Source organism: Artemia franciscana, chromosome 9 (assembly GCF_032884065.1).
Source record: "Artemia franciscana chromosome 9, ASM3288406v1, whole genome shotgun sequence".
Taxonomy (NCBI): Eukaryota; Metazoa; Arthropoda; class Branchiopoda; order Anostraca; family Artemiidae; genus Artemia; species Artemia franciscana.
Window position 1 is genome coordinate 21,317,096 of NC_088871.1, and position 23,716 is coordinate 21,340,811.

The 23,716-nt window shown below is 32.0% G+C and overlaps 1 protein-coding gene and 1 long non-coding RNA gene across 2 annotated transcripts in view; both read right to left on the reverse strand.

Moving 5' to 3' along the window:
- Positions 1-23,716, reverse strand: part of LOC136031143 (uncharacterized) — a 343,784-nt gene continuing 320,068 nt past the window's right edge. The window contains exon 2 of the long non-coding RNA XR_010618434.1: positions 1-2,241. This is a non-coding gene — a long non-coding RNA (uncharacterized LOC136031143). The remainder of the gene's footprint in view (positions 2,242-23,716) is intronic.
- The window catches only part of LOC136031142 (delta-aminolevulinic acid dehydratase-like), an 89,706-nt gene continuing 78,048 nt past the window's right edge, over positions 12,059-23,716 (reverse strand). Inside the window, exon 5 of the mRNA XM_065710462.1 lies at positions 12,059-13,536. Within this exon, the coding sequence (XP_065566534.1) occupies positions 13,280-13,536 (257 nt within the window). The 3' untranslated portion in view covers positions 12,059-13,279. The remainder of the gene's footprint in view (positions 13,537-23,716) is intronic.

Genomic DNA, 23,716 nt, shown 5'->3' on the forward strand with positions numbered 1-23,716 from the left:
TTCGTTTTTTAGTTTTGTTTTTCTCCTTTATTTTTTTCCTTTTTTTTTCTTTTTTAGTTTATTTAGATTTTTAGATTTTTTAGTTTTTTTATTAGTTTTTAGTTTTTTTTTCTTTTTAGTTTTTTTGTAGTTTTTACCTTCTTTTTAGTTTTGTTAATTTTTTTTTTTACTTGTGTCCTGGTCGTCATTTATACTCCCTGTGTCCCGGTGCTTTGTTGATTGCTAATCGAACATTCCTTTTGTCCTGGTCGCTTTCTCTTTGAGTGTCGTCATTTATTTTTTTCTTTTTTAGTTCTTTTAGTTTTTACCTTTTTTAGTTTTTTTTTAGTTTTTAGTTTTTTTAGTTTTTTACCTTTTTTTAGTTTTTTTAGTTTTTTAGCTTTTTTATTTTTTTTATTAGTTTTTAGTTTTTTTTGTAGTTTTTGCCTTTTTTTTTAGTTTTTTGTCCTGGTCGCTTTCTCTTTGAGTGTCGTCATTTATTAGTTTTTTCCTTTTTTTTTAGTTTTTTATTGGTTTTTACCTTTATTTTAGCTTATTTTTCAGTTTTTTCCTTTTTTTTATTTTTTTTTTATTTTTTATTTTTTTAGTTTTTTACATTTTTTTAGTTTTTTTAGTTTTTTTAGTTTTTTAGCTTTTTTACTTTTTTTATTAGTTTTTAGTTTTTTTTTGTAGTTTTTGCCTTTTTTTAGTTTTTTCAGTTTTTTTTTTAGTTTTTTATTGGTTTTTACCTTTATAGTTTTTTTAGTTTTTTAGCTTTTTTATTTTTTTTATTAGTTTTTAGTTTTTTTTGTAGTTTTTGCCTTTTTTTAGTTTTTTCAGTTTTGACGTCACCTAATCCAGTTTTTTCAGGTGACGTCACCTGACACATCCATCCACACATCCACAGACAGACAACTTATTTTTATATATAGACTAGCTGTTGGGGTGGCGCTTCGCGCCACCCCAACACCTAGTTGGTGGGGGCGCTTCGCGCCCCCCCCCAAGCCCCCCCGCGCGCGTAAGTCGTTACGCGCCATAATAGTTACGCGCCATTGTAGTTGTGTCCCTATGTCCCACCTGTGAATATAGATAGATATATATATATGGTTTTAACTACGTAAAACTTGCGAATATACAACATTCTTTGCTGTCCCATTGTCTTTGCATATAAATAGATTGTCAGGTTTACCGACTCTTGAACATGCAACATATAATGGTCCATGGGAAAACAATCTGTATTCAGATCTATACCTCATGATTCTAATGATTGCCCTTGAGCTTTGTTGATGGTTATTGCTAATCGACCATTCCATGTCCCGGTGTCCCGGTCGTCATTTACATCCCCCTGTTTCCCCCGGTGTCCCCGTTGTAGTTGTGTCCCGGTCGTCATTTATATTCCCTGTGTCCCGGTCGTCATTTGTATCCCGGTGTCCCGGTCTGTATATACATTCGTTTTTTAGTTTTGTTTTTCTCCTTTATTTTTTTCCTTTTTTTTCTTTTTTAGCTTATTTAGATTTTTAGATTTTTTAGTTTTTTTATTAGTTTTTAGTTTTTTTTTTCTTTTTAGTTTTTTTTGTCCCGGTCGTCATTTATATCCCCCTGTTTCCCCCGGTGTCCCCGTTGTAGTTGTGTCCCTGTGTCCCGGTTTTTAGTTCTTTTAGTTTTTACCTTTTTTAGTTTTTTTTAGTTTTTTAGATGAAAATTTTTTTTAGTTTTTTCCTTTTTTTCTTTTTAGTTTTTTATTGGTTTTTACCTTTATGTTAGCTTATTTTTCAGTTTTTTCCTTTTTTTTAGTTTTTTTTTATTTTTTTTTTTTTTAGTTTTTTACCTTTTTTTAGTTTTTTTAGTTTTTTCAGTTTTTTTTAGTTTTTTAGCTTTTTTACTTTTTTTATTAGTTTTTAGTTTTTTTGTAGTTTTTGCCTTTTTTAGTTTTTTCAGTTTTTTTTTAGTTTTTTATTGGTTTTTACCTTTTTTTTAGCTTATTTTTCAGTTTTTTCCTTTTGTTTAGTTGTTTTTAGTTGTTTTTAGTTTTTTTAGTTTTTTACCTTTTTTTTAGTTTTTTTAGTTTTTTAGCTTTTTTATTTTTTTTTTATTAGTTTTTAGTTTTTTTTGCAGTTTTTGCCTTTTTTTTAGTTTTTTTAGTTTTTTAGCCTTTTTATTAGTTTTTAGTTTTTTTTGTAGTTTTTGCCTTTTTTTAGTTTTTTTAGTTTTTTAGCTTTTTTATTTTTTTTATTAGTTTTTAGTTTTTTTTGTAGTTTTTGCCTTTTTTTTTTTTTTCTTTTTTGACGTCACCTGATCCAGTTTTTTCAGGTGACGTCACCTGATCCACGATCCACAGACAACTTATTTTTATATATATAGATAGTTTTTTTTTTTTACTTATGTCCTGGTCGTCATTTATACTCCCTGTGTCCCTGTGCTTTGTTGATTGCTAATCGAACATTCCTTTTGTCCTGGTCGCTTTCTCTTTGAGTGTTGTCATTTATTAGTTTTTTCCTTTTTTTTTAGTTTTTTATTGGTTTTTACCTTTATTTTAGCTTATTTTTCAGTTTTTTCCTTTTTTTTAGTTTTTTTTTATTTTTTATTTTTTTTAGTTTTTTACCTTTTTTTAGTTTTTTTTTAGTTTTTTTAGTTTTTTAGCTTTTTTACTTTTTTATTAGTTTTTAGTTTTTTTTTGTAGTTTTTGCCTTTTTTTAGTTTTTTCAGTTTTTTTTTTAGTTTTTTATTGGTTTTTACCTTTATAGTTTTTTTAGTTTTTTAGCTTTTTTATTTTTTTTTATTAGTTTTTAGTTTTTTTTGTAGTTTTTGCCTTTTTTTAGTTTTTTCAGTTTTGACGTCACCTGATCCAGTTTTTTCAGGTGACGTCACCTGACACATCCATCCATCCATCCACAGACAACTTATTTTTTATATATATAGATATATATATATCTATATATATATATATATATATATATATATATATATATATATATATATATATATATATATATATATATATATATATATATATATATATATATATATATATATATATATATATATATATATATATATATATATATATATATATATATATATATATATATATATATATATATATATATATATATATATATATATATATATATATATATATATATATATATATATATATGTTTTTAACTACGTAAAACTTGCGAATATACAACATTCTTGGCTGTCCCATTGTCTATGCATATAAATAGATTGTCAGGTTTACCGACTCTTGAACATGCAACATATAATTGTCCATGGGAAAAACAATCTGTATTCAGATCTCTACGTCATTATTCTAATGATTGCCCTTGAGCTTTGTTGATGGTGATTGCTAATCGAACATTCCCTGTGTCCCCGTCGTCATTTATATATCCCCCTGTGCCGTTGTCCCAGTCTGTAATTTCTCTTTGAGTGTCGCGTTCGTCATTTATATTCCCTGTGTCCAGGTCGTCATTTGTGTCCCGGTCGTCATTTGCTGTTGCCATTGTAGGTTCTTCAGTCATTTTACAATTAAACATTTTTCCGTCCACGATCTTCTTACAATTAAAAATTTGTCTTTGAAGGATTTCCTCAAATACCTTTAATGACGTCATCGTCATAACAAACATGACGACAACTAACTTCATGACGACATGATGACATGACGTCACTCGACAGACACACAAACTACTTATTTATATATATATACTAGCTGTTGGGGTGGCGCTTCGCGCCACCCCAACACCTAGTTGGTGGGGCGCTTCGCCCCCCCCCCCCCCAAGCCCCCCCGCGCGCGTAAGTCGTTACGCGCCATATTAGTTACGCGCCATTGTAGTTGTGTCCCTGTGTCCCACCTGTGAATATAGATAGATTTATATATGTGTTTCAAACTACGTAAAAATTGCGAATATACAACATTCTTGGTTTTCCCATTGTCTGTGCATATACAAAGCCGTATGTACTAATAATGACGTCATATGCAAACGCTCTTTTTACAAACAAACAAACATGCATACACACAACTCGTTTTTATATAGATAGATAGATAGATAGATACAATACAAATTAACTGCGTAAAACTTGCGAATATACAACATTCTTCGCTGTCCAATTGTCGCTGCATATAAATAGATTGTCAGGTTTACCGACCCTCGAACATGCAACGTACAATTGTCCATGGGAAAAACAATCAGTATTAAGATCTATTCCACATGTTTCTAATGATTGAGCTTTGTTAATGGTGATTGCAAATGCTAATCGAATTGGGAATTGCAATCTTTTAAATTGAAAAGGCAGATCCGTTGGAATCATGGGAATGCGAGGAATAAGAACAGCCTCACCCTCAAACGGCCCTGTCAAGATTGTGGCCTCTATTAGGTTTTCCATTGTTTTTTTTACGGCAAGTCGCGTGCCATTGCAAAGCTTTGGTGGGTTGATATTTCTTAAAAGTATTATTGGTACGCCTATTTTTAGTTGTAGCACGTGTGGTGGAAGCCCTGAAAGATCTATGGAATTTAAAAATTCAGATGGATAATTAACCGCTTCATTTGGTTCCAAAACTGTGTCGACTGACTTGTAAAGGACTGCCTGGTCTCGAATCTTGGTCAAAACAATATTGTTGATTTCGTGGACGTCTATATTTTTGGGTGCGAGAATCACTCTTTCACTTAGCCATTTATTATTTTTATAATTTTTTAGAATTTTCGGAAATACTTATTCAATCAATTCATTTTTGGACGTCACTAAATTACAGAAATCAGCAGGTAGTTGTATACGTCCTGAAATTGAGTCTACTGGGAGCTTTCCGTTTCCAATTGCCAGCAATTGATCTGAAAATATTTGACCAGAGTCATCGTTTTGCAATCGGACACGCATATTTGTAGTTAATTTTAATATTTTTACGTGTGCCCATAAATTAGAATTTTTCAGGCAAGCATTCATTTCGTCTGCAGGAGTTGATTTAGGTATTATGAGGAATGTTTGCCTGAAATCTCCCGCAAGCAATATTAATGTGCTGCCAAAGGGTTTCGACTTCCCTCTCAAATCTTTCAAGCATTAATCCAGAGCCTCGAGCGATTTTTGTGTGCCATTGTGCACTCATCCCAAATAATAAGTTTGCATTGCTGCAATACTTTACCCATCCCAGATGATTTGGAAATATTGCACGTGGGAGTTTCTGTAGAATGCAAATTCAGAGGCAATTTCAAAGCGGAATGAGCAGTTCTTCCACCAGGCAGCAATGTTGCGGCTATTCCGGACGACGCAATTGCCAACGCTATATCATTTTTTGATCGAATTGATGCCAGAATCAGTTTTATCACAAACGTTTTACCAGTACCTCCTGGCGCATCCAAAAAGAAAATTTCTCCAACAATGTTATCGACACAATGCGTTATCGTATCATAAATGTCTTTTTATTCCGACATTAACTTGGAAATGTTATTTTGTACATACGACAATAGATCACTCGTACTGTAACTTTGTTCACGATCCAATTCTACACATGTCGAAACAGCAGCGATACGGTTAGGTGAAGGTATTCCCAAATCCTGAAGAAGTTTGTTTGCCATACGGACGCACAAATCTTCTATAATAACTAAAGTGTAGTTATAAATTTCTGATGTAAAATCAAAAGTCATATCTGACTTCTCTAACTGTTTTCGATGGAGTATATCTTCGGACATTTTTGACTTATATTTTTCCCATAACTCTGTAGGAGCTGATGGAGAGCAAGTGCACGAATTTGACTTGGGGTTGACGTTTCGCACGCTTCATTGATGCAGTTATCCCAGTGTTGGTCATTCTCCAATAAATTCAGAGCTTGACATGCACTACGGTAAGTGTCATGTATAGTACCGTTTACAGTTCTCAAATACTCAAAGGATGTCGGACCGGGTACATTCACCAAAAGCAGGCGTAGAAAGAAGCATTCATGTTGATTGGGGTGAACGGTGTAGAGTCTTCCTATCGTGGTATCTTTGAAGATGGTAGGTTGGCCGTAAACCCACTGGTTATCTACTTCGATGGTGGTACCGTTGACATTGTAGGTTCTTCAGTCATTTTACAATTAGAAATTTCTCTTTCAACGGTCTTCTTACATTTAAAAATTTGTCTTTGAACGATATTCTTAAATACCTGTGTCCTGGTCGTCATTTATATTCCCTGTGTCCCGGTCGTCATTTGTGTCCCGGTATCCCAGTCTGTAATTTCTCTTTGAGTGTCCCGGTCGTTATTTATATTCCCTCTGTCCCGGTTGTCATTTGTGTCCCGGTCTGTAATTTCTCTTTGAGTGTTTTTTCTTTTTAGTATTTTTTAGTTTTTTACATTTTTTCTTTTTTCAGTTTTCTTTTTCTTCTTTATTTTTCAGCTTCACTATGAAATACATATCGCCGAACCTTTGTTTTTTGAACTAAAATCTGGTAGGCATTGATGACCTTATCCAAGTCAAAATCCCAAACCCAATCATCATCGCTATCATTTTCAGTTTTGATATGTTTTGACTCTCGCTGTCCAGGTGGATCTTCATCTAACTGCGCGGTTTTGCGTTCTTTAGCCTCAAGCCTGTTTCCTTGCTGTTCTTTTGATTCCTCGGCACGCTTTCTTTTCTGACTTTCTCTATCAGCAGCAAGTTTTTTGGCATAGACTCTTTGAGCATCTTCATCGGCTTTTGCCATTGTAAGTTCATCAGTCATTTTAAACTTAAACATTAATAGATTTCTACGTGAACATATATGTCTTAAATATCTTTAATGAAGTCACCGTCATAGCAAAAATGACGACAACTAACTTCGTCAGTCGACACAGAAACATGACGTCACCTGATCCACAGACAGACAACTTATTTTTATATATATAGATAGATATATTGTGATTCCTCGGCACGCTTTCTGTTCTTGCTTTCTCTATCAGCCGCAAGCCTGTTTTCTTGCTGTTCTTGTGATTCCTCGGCCGCTTTCTTTTCTTACTTTCTCTATCAGCCGCAAGTTTTTTGGCATAGACTCTTTGAGAAGCTTCCTCGTCTGTTGCCATTGTAGGTTCTTCAGTCATTTTACAATTAAACATTTTTCCGTCCACGATCTTTTTACAATTAAAAATTTTTCTTTTGAGCAGCTTCCTCGGCTGTTGCCATTGTAGGTTCTTCAGTCAATTTACAATTAAACTTTTTTCCTTCCACGATCTTCTTACAATTAAAAATTTGTCTTTGAACGATTTTCTTAAATACCTTTAATGACGTCATCGTCATAACAAACATGACGACAACTAACTTCATGACGACATGATGACATGACGTCACTCAACAGACCAACAGACAACTTATTTTTATATCTATATATATAAAATATAGAATAGATATTATATCGCGGTCGTTATTTGTGTCCCAGTGACTCAGTCTGTAATTTCTCTTTGAGTGTCGCGGTCGTCATTTATATTCCCTGTGTCCCGGTTTATAGTTTTCTTTTTCTCCTTTATTTTTCAGCTTTTTTCCTTTTTTTAGTTTTTTTCTTTTTCAGTTTTTAGTTGTTTTTTTTATTTTTTTTTGTTAGTTTTTAGTTGTTTTTTTCTTTTTAGTTTTTTTGTAGTTTTTACCTTTTTTTTAGTTTTTAGTTTTTTACCTTTTTTTATTTTTTTTCAGTTTTTTAGCTTTTTCAATATTTTAGTATTTTCTTTTTAGTTTTTTTTTGTAGTTTTTACCTTTTTTAGTTTTGTTCTTCTTTTGTATTAATGCTAAAGTCAAGGTTCGAACCCGGAACCTCTCGGACCTGGAACCTGGAACATAACGCTTTACCAACTCAGCTACTTCGGCTTGAATACATTCGTTTCTGAACTGGTATATGATGAAATAATTCAGACGTCATATAATGACGTCACTCGACAGACAGACAGACAAGAATTTAATTATTAGTAGAATAAGAAATAAAATATATTCTAATTTAAAAAATAGTAACACTAGATCATTATTTTGTAATGCGAAGATTAAACAAGCAATTGCTAATCTACAGAATGAATTTGTAATTGTGTCAGTGGATAAAGCTAATAATAATTTTGCCATAATTTGTCAGAAGCTGTATTGTGATATCTTAAAAAGGGAGTTATGCACAACTAATGTTTATGAAAAGGTAAATTTAGAGGATGAGAATTTAATTGACAAGACTGAAGAAATACTTTTTAAAAATTTTAATATTAAAATAAATGACAATGATAAAAAGTTCCCTTTCCTATATTGGACTGTAAAATTTCATAAGATCCCCCTAAACCACGGTTTATTGCTGGAGCAGCTAAATGTCCAACCCGCATTGCTGCTACTGACCTCTCTTTAATTTTAAAGGAAATTGAAAATAAACTTAAAACCTATTGTTCTGGTATTAAAGTTTTCGAATTTTAATCTATATTGGAGTGTTAATAATTCACTGCAGGTGATAGAGTCTTTAACAATGGTTTCAGCTAAAAGAATTGAGTCTTTCGATTTTGTGACAATGTATACTAATTTATCACTTAATGTAGTGTTAGATAATTTAAAAACTGTTATCAAGAAATCTTTCCTCTTATCTAGTAAAAGGTTCTTAAAAATAGACACTTATAATAAAAAAAGCTATATGGACAAATTGCTTTAATACTACAGTTAACTTGAGATGTTACAGCTTGGATATGATTTTTGAGTTATTAGAATTTGTTTTATACAATCTATATATATAAAAATAAGTTGTCTGTGGATGTGTGGATGGATCAGGTGACGTCACCTGAAAAAACTGGATCAGGTGACGTCAAAACTGAAAAAACTAAAATAAGGCAAAAACTACAAAAAAAACTAAAAACTAATAAAAAAAATAAAAAAGCTAAAAAACTAAAAAAACTAAAAAAAGGCAAAAACTACAAAAAAAACTAAAAACTAATAAAAAAGCTAAAAAACTAAAAAAACTAAAAAAAGGCAAAAACTACAAAAAAAACTAAAAACTAATAAAAAAAATAAAAAAGCTAAAAAACTAAAAAAACTAAAAAAACTAAAAAAAGGTAAAAAACTAAAAAAACTAAAAACTAAAAAAAACTAAAAAAAAAGGAAAAAACTGAAAAATAAGCTAAAATAAAGGTAAAAACCAATAAAAAACTAAAAAAAAACTGAAAAAACTAAAAAAAAGGCAAAAACTACAAAAAAAAACTAAAAACTAATAAAAAAAGTAAAAAAACTAAAAAACTAAAAAAACTAAAAAAACTAAAAAAAGGTAAAAAACTAAAAAAAAATAAAAAAAAACTAAAAAAAAGGAAAAAACTGAAAAATAAGCTAAAATAAAGGTAAAAACCAATAAAAAACTAAAAAGAAAAAAAGGAAAAAACTAAAAAAAATTTTCATCTAAAAAACTAAAAAAAAACTAAAAAAGGTAAAAACTAAAAGAACTAAAAAAGAAAAAAATAAATGACGAAACTCAAAGAGAAAGCGACCAGGACAAAAGGAATGTTCGATTAGCAATCAACAAAGCACCGGGACACAGGGAGTATAAATGACGACCAGGACATAAGTAAAAAAAAAAAACTATCTATATATATAAAAATAAGTTGTCTGTGGATCTGTGGATCGTGGATCAGGTGACGTCACCTGAAAAAACTGGATCAGGTGACGTCAAAACTGAAAAAACTAAAAAAAGGCAAAAACTACAAAAAAAACTAAAAACTAATAAAAAAAATAAAAAAGCTAAAAAACTAAAAAAACTAAAAAAAGGCAAAAACTACAAAAAAAACTAAAAACTAATAAAAAAGCTAAAAAACTAAAAAAACTAAAAAAAAGGCAAAAACTACAAAAAAAAACTAAAAACTAATAAAAAAAATAAAAAAGCTAAAAAACTAAAAAAACTAAAAAAACTAAAAAAAGGTAAAAAACTAAAAAAACTAAAAACTAAAAAAAACTAAAAAAAAGGAAAAAACTGAAAAATAAGCTAAAATAAAGGTAAAAACCAATAAAAAACTAAAAAAAAAACTGAAAAAACTAAAAAAAGGCAAAAACTACAAAAAAACTAAAAACTAATAAAAAAAAGTAAAAAAGCTAAAAAACTAAAAAAACTAAAAAAACTAAAAAAAGGTAAAAAACTAAAAAAAATAAAAAATAAAAAAAAAACTAAAAAAAAAGGAAAAAACTGAAAAATAAGCTAACATAAAGGTAAAAACCAATAAAAAACTAAAAAGAAAAAAAGGAAAAAACTAAAAAAAATTTTCATCTAAAAAACTAAAAAAAACTAAAAAAGGTAAAAACTAAAAGAACTAAAAAAGAAAAAAATAAATGACGACACTCAAAGAGAAAGCGACCAGGACAAAAGGAATGTTCGATTAGCAATCAACAAAGCACCGGGACACAGGGAGGATAAATGACGACCAGGACATAAGTAAAAAAAAAAATTAACAAAACTAAAAAGAAGGTAAAAACTACAAAAAAACTAAAAAGAAAAAAAAACTAAAAACTAATAAAAAAACTAAAAAATCTAAAAATCTAAATAAACTAAAAAGGAAAAAAATAAAGGAGAAAAACAAAACTAAAAAACGAATGTATATACAGACCGGTACACCGGGATACAAATGACGACCGGGACACAGGGAATATAAATGACGACCGGGACACAGGGACACAACTACAACGGGGGCACCGGGGGAAACAGGGGGATATAAATGACGACCGGGACAAAAAAACTAAAAAGAAAAAAAAACTAAAAACTAATAAAAAAACTAAAAAATCTAAAAATCTAAATAAGCTAAAAAAGAAAAAAAAAGGAAAAAAAATAAAGGAGAAAAACAAAACTAAAAAACGAATGTATATACAGACCGGGACACCGGGATACAAATGACGACCGGGACACAGGGAATATAAATGACGACCGGGACACAGGGACACAACTACAACGGGGACACCGGGGGAAACAGGGGGATGTAAATGACGACCGGGACACCGGGACAGGGAATGGTCGATTAGCAATCACCATCAACAAAGCTCAAGGGCAATCATTAGAATCATGAGGTATAGATCTGAATACAGATTGTTTTCCCATGGACCATTATATGTTGCATGTTCAAGAGTCGGTAAACCTGACAATCTATTTATATGCAAAGACAATGGGACAGCAAAGAATGTTGTATATTCGCAAGTTTTACGTAGTTAAAACCATATATATATATATATATATATATATATATCTATATTCACAGGTGGGACATAGGGACACAACTACAATGGCGCGTAACTATTATGGCGCGTAACGACTTACGCGCGCGGGGGGGCTTGGGGGGGGCGCGAAGCGCCCCCACCAACTAGGTGTTGGGGTGGCGCGAAGCGCCACCCCAACAGCTAGTACTTATATAAGATTTGGTGGTGATTTGTACAAGCAAATTTTGGGAATTCCCATGGGGGGGGGGGGAATGCGGGCCCATTTATAGCTGACTTGTTTTTAAGTCAACTAGAATATAAATATATGATGGAAGAGAATAATCCAAATAATTTAAAACATGTTTTGTCAAATAATAAAAGATATTTAGATGATATTTTGGTCTTAAATTGTAAGGATTTCATTGATATTTCTAAAAATATATATCCATCAGAGCTTACACTTGAACCTAGTCATGGCGCTGGTCATGAAGATCATTTCTTAGATTTAAATGTTAATATTTGTGATAATAATAAATTAAGTTTTAAAATGTATAATAAAACGGATGATTTTGATTTTGAAGTGATTTGTTTCCCATTCCCTGAAAGTAATATACACTCAAATATCACATATTCTGCGTTTTTCTCACAGTTACTTCGTTATGCAAGGATTTGTAGTAATTATATTGATTTTAAAAATAGATGTAAAATCTTAAGCCAAAAATTGATATCAAGAGGTTTTTCTGCAAATAAATTAACTTGGCAATTTAAAAAATTTAGTTTTCATTATAACGAAATTTTAAATAAATATCAAAAGAATTATCTGGAAATACTTAAAGAAATTTTCAACCAATTTCGGAGGTTCGACAAATGATGATGCAGCGCCATTTATTTTGAATTGTGTTTCTAATAGAGCGGATTTTTTAAAAAAAAATAGCCACATGGTAAAGATGAATTCTATAATTGTTTAGTTCTTTTTTTTTTGCTATGTGTTAATACTTGTGATTTGGTAAATTTTATCATATTTAGTTTACCTTTGTTGCTAAAAAGAGGGATATATTAACAGGATAAGCTTGTTTTGGTGTTACTTGGTTGTTTTACATTTGCTGTTTTTTTTTTCATAGGCATGTATTTTTGGGGTGATACATGACACGGGGGATGCCATGGATATTCTGTGGTAGCCACAACACTTGGCTGGGTAGAAAATTTAAAGTGGCGAGACCCTATAGGCCAGTGTATTCTCCTGATGAGCCCTTGTGTTGGGTTGTTGCCTCTTTATTATTTTTTCTATTGTTTGGTAAATGACGACTTATACTTATTAACGACATGACTGCCTGTCCATGGATTATTCTTGATGGTTGATTGTGTTTGGCTATGCTATTTGACCTATGTGATTGTATGGATGAGTAGGGTTAAGGCCTCATTCAAGTGCTGGTCTATATTAATCACTAATTTAGGAAAACAGTCTTCTTTTTCTCCTTCTGTCTCTCAGTTTTTTTTTTTTTTTTTTTTTTTTTTTTTTTTTTTTTTTTTTTTTTTTTTTATGTATCTTTCTATATTCACAGGTGGGACACAGGGACACAACTAAAATGGCGCGTAACGACTTAAGCGCGCGGGGGAGCTTGGGGGGCGCGAAGCACCCCCACCAACTAGGTGTTGGGGTGGCGCGAAGCGCCACCCCAACAGCTAGTTTATTATATTTATACCTTTTTTTTCTCGTGTACATGACTATATTTCCTAGTGTTAAGCATTGAGTCCTAGTATTAGGTAAATGTAATGTTTCATTTAAGCCTTTTCTGATGATCACTGATGTAATTTTATGATATTTGTACCTTTTTCTGTATTCATGGCCATATTTTTGACCTTAAAATACACTTAGTTGTACTATGCTGGGGGACAACTATATATATACTCCCGTCCCCACTTTAATGATCTGCATGTTAGAACCATGGCTGCAACATTTGAAACAAAAGTCACTTCCAGTCATGGTAGTAACCAATCGCTCCCGCCTATTGGAGTTACTGATTGACCAAGATCCAGTCCGTCTCGTTTTTGCTTCTTTTTACTAATATAGTCGTGGCTTAAAATAACTCGAGTCTCAAAGAACAAAGTCTTGCTCTGAAATATCGAACACTTGCAATATATAATATTCTAAATGAATTAATTAGAAAGGTTTAAACATCTTTATAACAATGAGAAATTACTTACCACAGCTCTCAAAGCAAGTCCTGAACTGCCACCTGGAAGTTGATAACACCTTCTATCTCCAAAGGTGGGCGCTGAATTTGCGGCATCTCTAAAGGGTCCATAGAAGCTGGAAGCGAATTTTGCAGCATAAGACAATACAGATACTTTATTTCCATAGCCATTTTCATCAAGGATTTTCTTAATTGCTGCAATACGACAATCCATCATGTCAGATGGAGCAATAATATGTGCCCCTGAAATAGATGTACCTTCATCAAGTTAAGCTCGATATGTAAATGTACAGAGAAGGCCGTGTCCAGGGGGAGGGTTTGACGATTGAGCCCCTATACCTCCTGCCTGAGATGTTTGCCCGGCTCGTAAAAACATAATAAAAATGGATATAAACAAATTTTTGACGCATTGCTTAAAAGTTTTCTTTTTGTAAAGCATGGTCCCCCCTGAAAAAGATCATTTTGTAACACCCCCCCCAAAAAAAAAAATCTTAGATATGACCCTGTGCAGAGTTTTCAACTCTATGCAGCCAGCTTCTCAACGTTCTTGGATAATTTTTTCAGTGACAAAAAAATGGTTCGATAAAATCCTGCAGATCACTGAAATTACAGAATTGTGCTAATAAACACGATTATTTTGTGTTAATAAAACTTGTTGAAACACGGTCTTTTAGAAGACCCCAAAACCAGCATTTTAGACGAGCTGGGTCTGAAGAAAGCGAAGCCAAGGTTGTCCAACTGCTCTGGCATATGGTCGAAAACTGACTTGTTAGGCAATACGTTTCGGCAACAGTGAAGGGGTGCACACAATTAGTCGCCTACGACTACATAAAAATGCCTCATGCTGTTATAGACTAGTCTAGTCAAAATCAAGAAAATTTCTAATAGGTTAAAGAACTGTTAATATGCATCTCAGGCAACACGTATGGCCAATCCTGCAGACAAAATTATAGACTAATTCATTGATTAATGGATGATTCTGCGACAACTATAGTTTTGAACCTTGGGACACTTTGTTTACTGCACTATATGATTCTTTCATGACCAGATTGCCGCTAATTCCTCAATATCTATCAAGAATCGACAGTTGTGAGCCTTCATTAAGACTCTTTGTTTTTTCATCTCATGAATTCTTTTTAACATATAATGGAATTGAATAGCTCTTTCATATTCTCATGTTTCATATTAGATAGCGTCATCATTTTTTAATACAAGTCGATCAGTTTACGCTTCAAAGACTTTGAAGTCATAAATAAATTGATAAATTAATCATAAATATATACTAGCCACTTTTATTATGTGCCGTCGTACCGAACAGAAAAGGGTATATCCCCATGGCTTCTCAAGATCAGAACACATAATTTGCACTTAACTGAAAAAAAAAACAAAAACAAATGGCCGTGGATTGTTAGTTTAACATAAATATACTAATACTAGCTGTTGGGGTGGCGCTTCGCGCCACCCTAACACCTAGTTGGTGGGGGCGCTTCGCACCCCCCCAAGCCCCCGCGCGCGCGTAAGTCGTTACGCGCCATATTAGTTACGCGCCATTGTAGTTGTGTCCCTATGTCCCACCTGTGAATATATATATATATATATATATATATATATATATATATATATATATATATATATATATATATATATATATATATATATATATATATATATATATATATATATATATATATATATATATATATATATATATATATATATATATATATATATATATATATATATATATATATATATATATATATATATATATATATATATATATATATATATATCTATATATATATATATATATATATATATATATATATGTGTGTTTTTAACTACGTAAAACTTGCGAATATACAACATTCTTTGCTGTCCCATTGTCTGTGCATATAAATAGATTGTCAGGTTTACCGACTCTTGAACATGCAACATATAATGGTCCATGGGAAAACAATCCGTATTCAGATCTATACCTCATGATTTTAATGATTGCCCTTGAGCTTTGTTGATGGTGATTGCTAATCGACCATTCCCTGTGTCGCCATCGTCATTTATATATCCCCCTGTGCCCACCGGAGTCCCCTTTGTAGTTTTGTCCCTGTGTCCCGGTCGTCATTTATATTCCCTGTGTCCCGGTCGTCATTTGTGTACCGGTGTCCCAGTCTGTGATTTCTCTTTGAGTGTCCCGGGCGTCATTTATATTCCTTGTGTCCCGGTGTCCCGGTCGTCATTTATATCCCCCTGTGCCCCCCCCCCCGGCGTCCACGTTGTAGTTGTGTCCCTGTGTCCCGGTCGTCATTTATATTCCCTGTGTCCCGGTCGTCATTTGTATCCTGGTGTCCCGGTCTGTATATACATTCGTTTTTTAGTTTTGTTTTTCTCCTTAATTTTTTTCCTTTTTTCTTTTTTTTTCTTTTTTAGTTTATTTAGATTTCTAGATTTTTTAGTTTTTTTTATTAGTTTTTAGTTTTTTTTTCTTTTTAGTTTTTTTTTTTTAGTTTTACCTTTTTTTTACTTATGTCCTGGTCGTCATTTATACTCCCTTTGTCCCGGTCGTCATTTGTGTCCCGGTGCTTTGTTGATTGCTAATCGAACATTCCTTTTGTCCCGGTCGCTTTCTCTTTGAGTGTCGTCATTTATATTCCCTACTAGCTGTTGGGGTGGCGCTTCGCGCCACCCCAACACCTAGTTGGTGGGGGCGCTTCGCGCCCCCCACCCCCAAGCCCCCCCGCGCGCGTAAGTCGTTACGCGCCATATTAGTTACGCGCCATTGTAGTTGTGTCCCTATGTCCCACCTGTGAATATATATATATATATATATATATATATATATATATATATATATATATATATATATATATATACTAGCTGTTGGGGTGGCGCTTCGCGCCACCCCAACACCTAGTTGGTGGGGGCGCTTCGCGCCCCCCCCCAAGCCCCCCCGCGCGCGTAAGTCGTTACGCGCCATAATAGTTACGCGCCATTGTAGTTGTGTCCCTATGTCCCACCTGTGAATATAGATATATATATATATATGGTTTTAACTACGTAAAACTTGCGAATATACAACATTCTTTGCTGTCCCATTGTCTTTGCATATAAATAGATTGTCAGGTTATCCCCCTGTTTCCCCCGGTGTCCCCGTTGTAGTTGTGTCCCTGTGTCCCGGTCGTCATTTATATTCCCTGTGTCCCGGGTCCCGGTCATCATTTGTATCCCGGTGTCCCGGTCTGTATATACATTCGTTTTTTAGTTTTGTTTTTCTCCTTTATTTTTTTCCTTTTTTTTTCTTTTTTAGCTTATTTAGATTTTTAGATTTTTTAGTTTTTTTTATTAGTTTTTAGTTTTTATTTCTTTTTAGTTTTTTTGTCCCGGTCGTCATTTATATCCCCCTGTTTCCCCCGGTGTCCCCGTTGTAGTTGTGTCCCTGTGTCCCGGTCGTTATTTATATTCCCTGTGTCCCGGTCGTCATTTGTATCCCGGTGTACCGGTCTGTATATACATTCGTTTTTTAGTTTCGTTTTTCTCCTTTATTTTTTTCCTTTTTTTTTCTTTTTTAGTTTATTTAGATTTTTAGATTTTTTAGTTTTTTTATTTGTTTTTAGTTTTTTTTTCTTTTTAGTTTTTTTTTGTAGTTTTTACCTTCTTTTTAGTTTTGTTAATTTTTTTTTTTTACTTGTGTCCTGGTCGTCATTTATACTCCCTGTGTCCCGGTGCTTTGTTGATTGCTAATCGAACATTCCTTTTGTCCTGGTCGCTTTCTCTTTGAGTGTCGTCATTTATTTTTTTCTTTTTTAGTTCTTTTAGTTTTTACCTTTTTTAGTTTTTTTTTAGTTTTTAGTTTTTTTAGTTTTTTACCTTTTTTTAGTTTTTTTAGTTTTTTAGCTTTTTTATTTTTTTTATTAGTTTTTAGTTTTTTTGTAGTTTTTGCCTTTTTTTTTAGTTTTTTGTCCTGGTCGCTTTCTCTTTGAGTGTCGTCATTTATTAGTTTTTTCCTTTTTTTTTTAGTTTTTTATTGGTTTTTACCTTTATTTTAGCTTATTTTTCAGTTTTTTCCTTTTTTTTAGTTTTTTTTTATTTTTTATTTTTTTTAGTTTTTTACATTTTTTTAGTTTTTTTAGTTTTTTTAGTTTTTTAGCTTTTTTACTTTTTTTATTAGTTTTTAGTTTTTTTTTGTAGTTTTTGCCTTTTTTTAGTTTTTTCAGTTTTTTTTTTAGTTTTTTATTGGTTTTTACCTTTATAGTTTTTTTAGTTTTTTAGCTTTTTTATTTTTTTTATTAGTTTTTAGTTTTTTTTGTAGTTTTTGCCTTTTTTTAGTTTTTTCAGTTTTGACGTCATCTAATCCAGTTTTTTCAGGTGACGTCACCTGACACATCCATCCACACATCCACAGACAGACAACTTATTTTTATATATATAGATATATATATATATACTAGCTGTTGGGGTGGCGCTTCGCGCCACCCCAACACCTAGTTGGTGGGGGCGCTTCGCGCCCCCCCCAAGCCCCCCCGCGCGCGTAAGTCGTTACGCGCCATAATAGTTACGCGCCATTGTAGTTGTGTCCCTATGTCCCACCTGTGAATATAGATATATATATATATATGGTTTTAACTACGTAAAACTTGCGAATATACAACATTCTTTGCTGTCCCATTGTCTTTGCATATAAATAGATTGTCAGGTTATCCCCCTGTTTCCCCCGGTGTCCCCGTTGTAGTTGTGTCCCTGTGTCCCGGTCGTCATTTATATTCCCTGTGTCCCGGGTCCCGGTCATCATTTGTATCCCGGTGTCCCGGTCTGTATATACATTCGTTTTTTAGTTTTGTTTTTCTCCTTTATTTTTTTCCTTTTTTTTTCTTTTTTAGCTTATTTAGATTTTTAGATTTTTTAGTTTTTTTTATTAGTTTTTAGTTTTTATTTCTTTTTAGTTTTTTTGTCCCGGTCGTCATTTATATCCCCCTGTTTCCCCCGGTGTCCCCGTTGTAGTTGTGTCCCTGTGTCCCGGTCGTTATTTATATTCCCTGTGTCCCGGTCGTCATTTGTATCCCGGTGTACCGGTCTGTATATACATTCGTTTTTTAGTTTTGTTTTTCTCCTTTATTTTTTTCCTTTTTTTTTCTTTTTTAGTTTATTTAGATTTTTAGATTTTTTAGTTTTTTTATTAGTTTTTAGTTTTTTTTTCTTTTTAGTTTTTTTGTAGTTTTTACCTTCTTTTTAGTTTTGTTAATTTTTTTTTTTTTACTTGTGTCCTGGTCGTCATTTATACTCCCTGTGTCCCGGTGCTTTGTTGATTGCTAATCGAACATTCCTTTTGTCCTGGTCGCTTTCTCTTTGAGTGTCGTCATTTATTTTTTTCTTTTTTAGTTCTTTTAGTTTTTACCTTTTTTAGTTTTTTTTTAGTTTTTAGTTTTTTTAGTTTTTTACCTTTTTTTAGTTTTTTTAGTTTTTTAGCTTTTTTTTTTTTTATTAGTTTTTAGTTTTTTTGTAGTTTTTGCCTTTTTTTTAGTTTTTGACCTGGTCGCTTTCTCTTTGAGTGTCGTCATTTATTAGTTTTTTCCTTTTTTTTTTAGTTTTTTATTGGTTTTTACCTTTATTCTAGCTTATTTTTCAGTTTTTTCCTTTTTTTAGTTTTTTTTTATTTTTTATTTTTTTTAGTTTTTTACATTTTTTTAGTTTTTTTAGTTTTTTTAGTTTTTTAGCTTTTTTACTTTTCTTATTAGTTTTTAGTTTTTTTTTGTAGTTTTTGCCTTTTTTTAGTTTTTTCAGTTTTTTTTTTTAGTTTTTTATTGGTTTTTACCTTTATAGTTTTTTTAGTTTTTTAGCTTTTTTATTTTTTTTATTAGTTTTTAGTTTTTTTTGTAGTTTTTGCCTTTTTTTAGTTTTTTCAGTTTTGACGTCACCTAATCCAGTTTTTTCAGGTGACGTCACCTGACACATCCATCCACACATCCACAGACAGACAGACAACTTATTTTTATATATATAGAAATATATATATATATATATATATATATATATATATATATATATACTAGCTGTTGGGGTGGCGCTTCGCGTCACCCCAACACCTAGTTGGTGGGGGCGCTTCGCGCCCCCCCAAGCCCCCCCCCCCGCGCGCGTAAGTCGTTACGCGCCATATTAGTTACGCGCCATTGTAGTTGTGTCCCTATGTCCCACCTGTGAATATAGATAGATATATCTATATATATAAAAATAAGTTGTCTGTCTGTGGATGTGTGGATGGATGTGTGGATGGATGTGTCAGGTGACGTCACCTGAAAAAACTGGATCAGGTGACGTCAAAACTGAAAAAACTAAAAAAAGGCAAAAAACTACAAAAGAAACTAAAAACTAATAAAAAAAATAAAAAAGCTAAAAAACTAAAAAAACTATAAAGGTAAAAACCAATAAAAAACTAAAAAAAAACTGAAAAAACTAAAAAAAGGCAAAAACTACAAAAAAAAAACTAAAAACTAATAAAAAAAGTAAAAAAGCTAAAAAACTAAAAAAACTAAAAAAACTAAAAAAACTAAAAAAAGGTAAAAAACTAAAAAAAATAAAAAATAAAAAAAAACTAAAAAAAAGGAAAAAACTGAAAAATAAGCTAAAATAAAGGTAAAAACCAATAAAAAACTAAAAAAAAAAGGAAAAAACTAATAAATGACGACACTCAAAGAGAAAGCGACCAGGACAAAAGGTATGTTCGATTAGCAATCAACAAAGCACCGGGACACAGGGAGTATAAATGACGACCAGGACATAAGTAAAAAAAAAAAACTATCTATATATATAAAAATAAGTTGTCTGTGGATCTGTGGATCGTGGATCAGGTGACGTCACCTGAAAAAACTGGATCAGGTGACGTCAAAACTGAAAAAACTAAAAAAAGGCAAAAACTACAAAAAAAAACTAAAAACTAATAAAAAAAATAAAAAAGCTAAAAAACTAAAAAAACTAAAAAAAGGCAAAAACTACAAAAAAAAAACTAAAAACTAATAAAAAAGCTAAAAAACTAAAAAAACTAAAAAAAAAGGCAAAAACTACAAAAAAACTAAAAACTAATAAAAAAAATAAAAAGCTAAAAAACTAAAAAAACTAAAAAAACTAAAAAAAGGTAAAAAACTAAAAAAACTAAAAAAGGTAAAAACTAAAAGAACTAAAAAAGAAAAAAATAAATGACGACACTCAAAGAGAAAGCGACCAGGACAAAAGGAATGTTCGATTAGCAATCAACAAAGCACCGGGACACAGGGAGTATAAATGACGACCAGGACACAAGTAAAAAAAAAAATTAACAAAACTAAAAAGAAGGTAAAAACTACAAAAAAACTAAAAAGAAAAAAAAACTAAAAACTAATAAAAAAACTAAAAAATCTAAAAATCTAAATAAACTAAAAAAGAAAAAAAAAGGAAAAAAATAAAGGAGAAAAACAAAACTAAAAAACGAATGTATATACAGACTGGTACACCGGGATACAAATGACGACCGGGACACAGGGAATATAAATGACGACCGGGACACAGGGACACAACTACAACGGGGACACCGGGGGAAACAGGGGGATATAAATGACGACCGGGACAAAAAAACTAAAAAGAAAAAAAAACTAAAAACTAATAAAAAAACTAAAAAATCTAAAAATCTAAATAAGCTAAAAAAGAAAAAAAAAGGAAAAAAATAAAGGAGAAAAAATAAACTAAAAAACGAATGTATATACAGACCGGGACACCGGGATACAAATGACGACCGGGACACAGGGAATATAAATGACGACCGGGACACAGGGACACAACTACAACGGGGACACCGGGGGAAACAGGGGGATGTAAATGACGACCGGGACACCGGGACAGGGAATGGTCGATTAGCAATCACCATCAACAAAGCTCAAGGGCAATCATTAGAATCATGAGGTATAGATCTGAATACAGATTGTTTTCCCATGGACCATTATATGTTGCATGTTCAAGAGTCGGTAAACCTGACAATCTATTTATATGCAAAGACAATGGGACAGCAAAGAATGTTGTATATTCGCAAGTTTTACGTAGTTAAAACCATATATATATATCTATCTATATTCACAGGTGGGACATAGGGACACAACTACAATGGCGCGTAACTATTATGGCGCGTAACGACTTACGCGCGCGGGGGGGCTTGGGGGGGGGGCGCGAAGCGCCCCCACCAACTAGGTGTTGGGGTGGCGCGAAGCGCCACCCCAACAGCTAGTTATATATATGTTTTTAACTACGTAAAACTTGCGAATATACAACATTCTTTGCTGTCCCATTGTCTGTGCATATAAATAGATTGTCAGGTTTACCGACTCTTGAACATGCAACATATAATGGTCCATGGGAAAACAATCCGTATTCAGATCTATACCTCATGATTCTAAAGATTGCCCTTGAGCTTTGTTGATGGTGATTGCTAATCGACCATTCCCTGTCCCGGTGTCCCGGTCGTCATTTATATCCCCCTGTGCCCCCCGGCGTCCCCGTTGTAGTTGTGTCCCTGTGTCCCGGTCGTCATTTATATTTTTTACTTATGTCCTGGTCATTATGGCTTATGTATGGTCATTTATATTCCCTGTGTCCCGGTCGTCATTTGTATCCCGGTGTCCCGGTCTGTATATACATTCGTTTTTTAGTTTTGTTTTTCTCCTTTATTTTTTTCCTTTTTTATTCTGTTTCTTTTTTAGTTTATTTAGATTTTTAGATTTTTTAGTTTTTTTATTACTTTTTATTTTTTTTTTCTTTTTAGTTTTTTTGTAGTTTTTACCTTCTTATTAGTTTTTTTAGTTTTCTTTTTTACTTATGTCCTGGTCGTCATTTATACTCCCTGTGTCCCGGTGCTTTGTTGATTGCTAATCGAACATTCCTTTTGTCCCGGTCGCTTTCTCTTTGAGTGTCGTCATTTATTTTTTTCTTTTTTAGTTCTTACCTTTTTTAGTTTTTTTTAGTTTTTTAGATGAAAATTTTTTTTTAGTTTTTTTCCTTTTTTCTTTTTTGTTTTTTATTGGTTTTTACGTTTTTTTTAGCTTTTTTAGTTTTTTTTCGTTTTTTCTTTTTACATTTTTTTTAGTTTTTATCTTTTTTATTTTTTTTTATTTTTATTCTTAATTTTATTAGTTTTCTTTTTCTCTTCTATTTTTCAGTTTTTTCCTTTCTTTTAGTTTTTTTTTTAGTTTTTAGTTTTTTTAGTTTTTTACCTTTTTTTAGTTTTTTTATTTTTTTTTAGTTTTTTAGCCTTTTTATTTTTTTTTATTAGTTTTTAGTTTTTTAACTTTTTTAGCCTAACCAGGATTTGAGCCTGGGACCTTCATTCTCCGTTCTGACACCCTCTCTCACCGAGTGACTACTCCAGCATGTTCATTTTGGTGTTTTAAATGGTATATTATTAACCAAATTAATGTGTTTTACAATATACTAAGCATCGTCATAACAAAAATGACGACAACTAATTTCATGACGTCAGCCGACACAGAAACATGACCTCACCTGATCCACAGATCCACAGACAGACAACTTATTTTTATATATATAGATAGATAGATAGATTTTTGAATCTACCAGTTTTTTATTCTTTAAGAAATTCAATCTCTTTTAATACTGTTGTATTTTCAAAGATATTTGATTATTCAAGCAAGCCGTAATAGGCAGACAACTTATTTTTATATATATAGATAGATAGATTTTTGAAGCTACCAGTTTTTTATTCTTTAAGAAATTCAATCTCTTTTAATACTGTTGTCTTTTCAAAGATATTTGATTATTCAAGCAAGCCGTAACAGACAGACAACTTATTTATATATATATATATATATATACATATATATATATATATATATATATATATATATATATATATATATATATATATATATATATATATATATATATATATATATATATATATATATATATATATATATATATATATATATATGTTTTTAACTACGTAAAACTTGCGAATATACAACATTCTTTGCTGTCCCATTGTCTGTGCATATAAATAGATTGTCAGGTTTACCGACTCTTGAACATGCAACATATAATGGTCAATGGGAAAACAATCCGTATTCAGATCTATACCTCATGATTCTAATGATTGCCCTTGAGCTTTGTTGATGGTGATTGCTAATCGACCATTCCCTGAGTCGCCATCGTCATTTATATATCCCCCTGTGCACCCCGGCGTCCCCTTTGTAGTTATGTCCCTGTGTCCCGGTCGTCATTTATATTCCCTGTGTCCCGGTCGTCATTTGTGTCCCGGTGTCCCAGTCTCTGATTTCTCTTTGAGTGTCCCGGGCGTCATTTATATTCCTTGTGTCCCGGTCGTCATTTATATCCCCCGGTGCCCCCGGCGTCCCCGTTGTAGGTGTGTCATTTATATTCCCTGTGTCCCGGT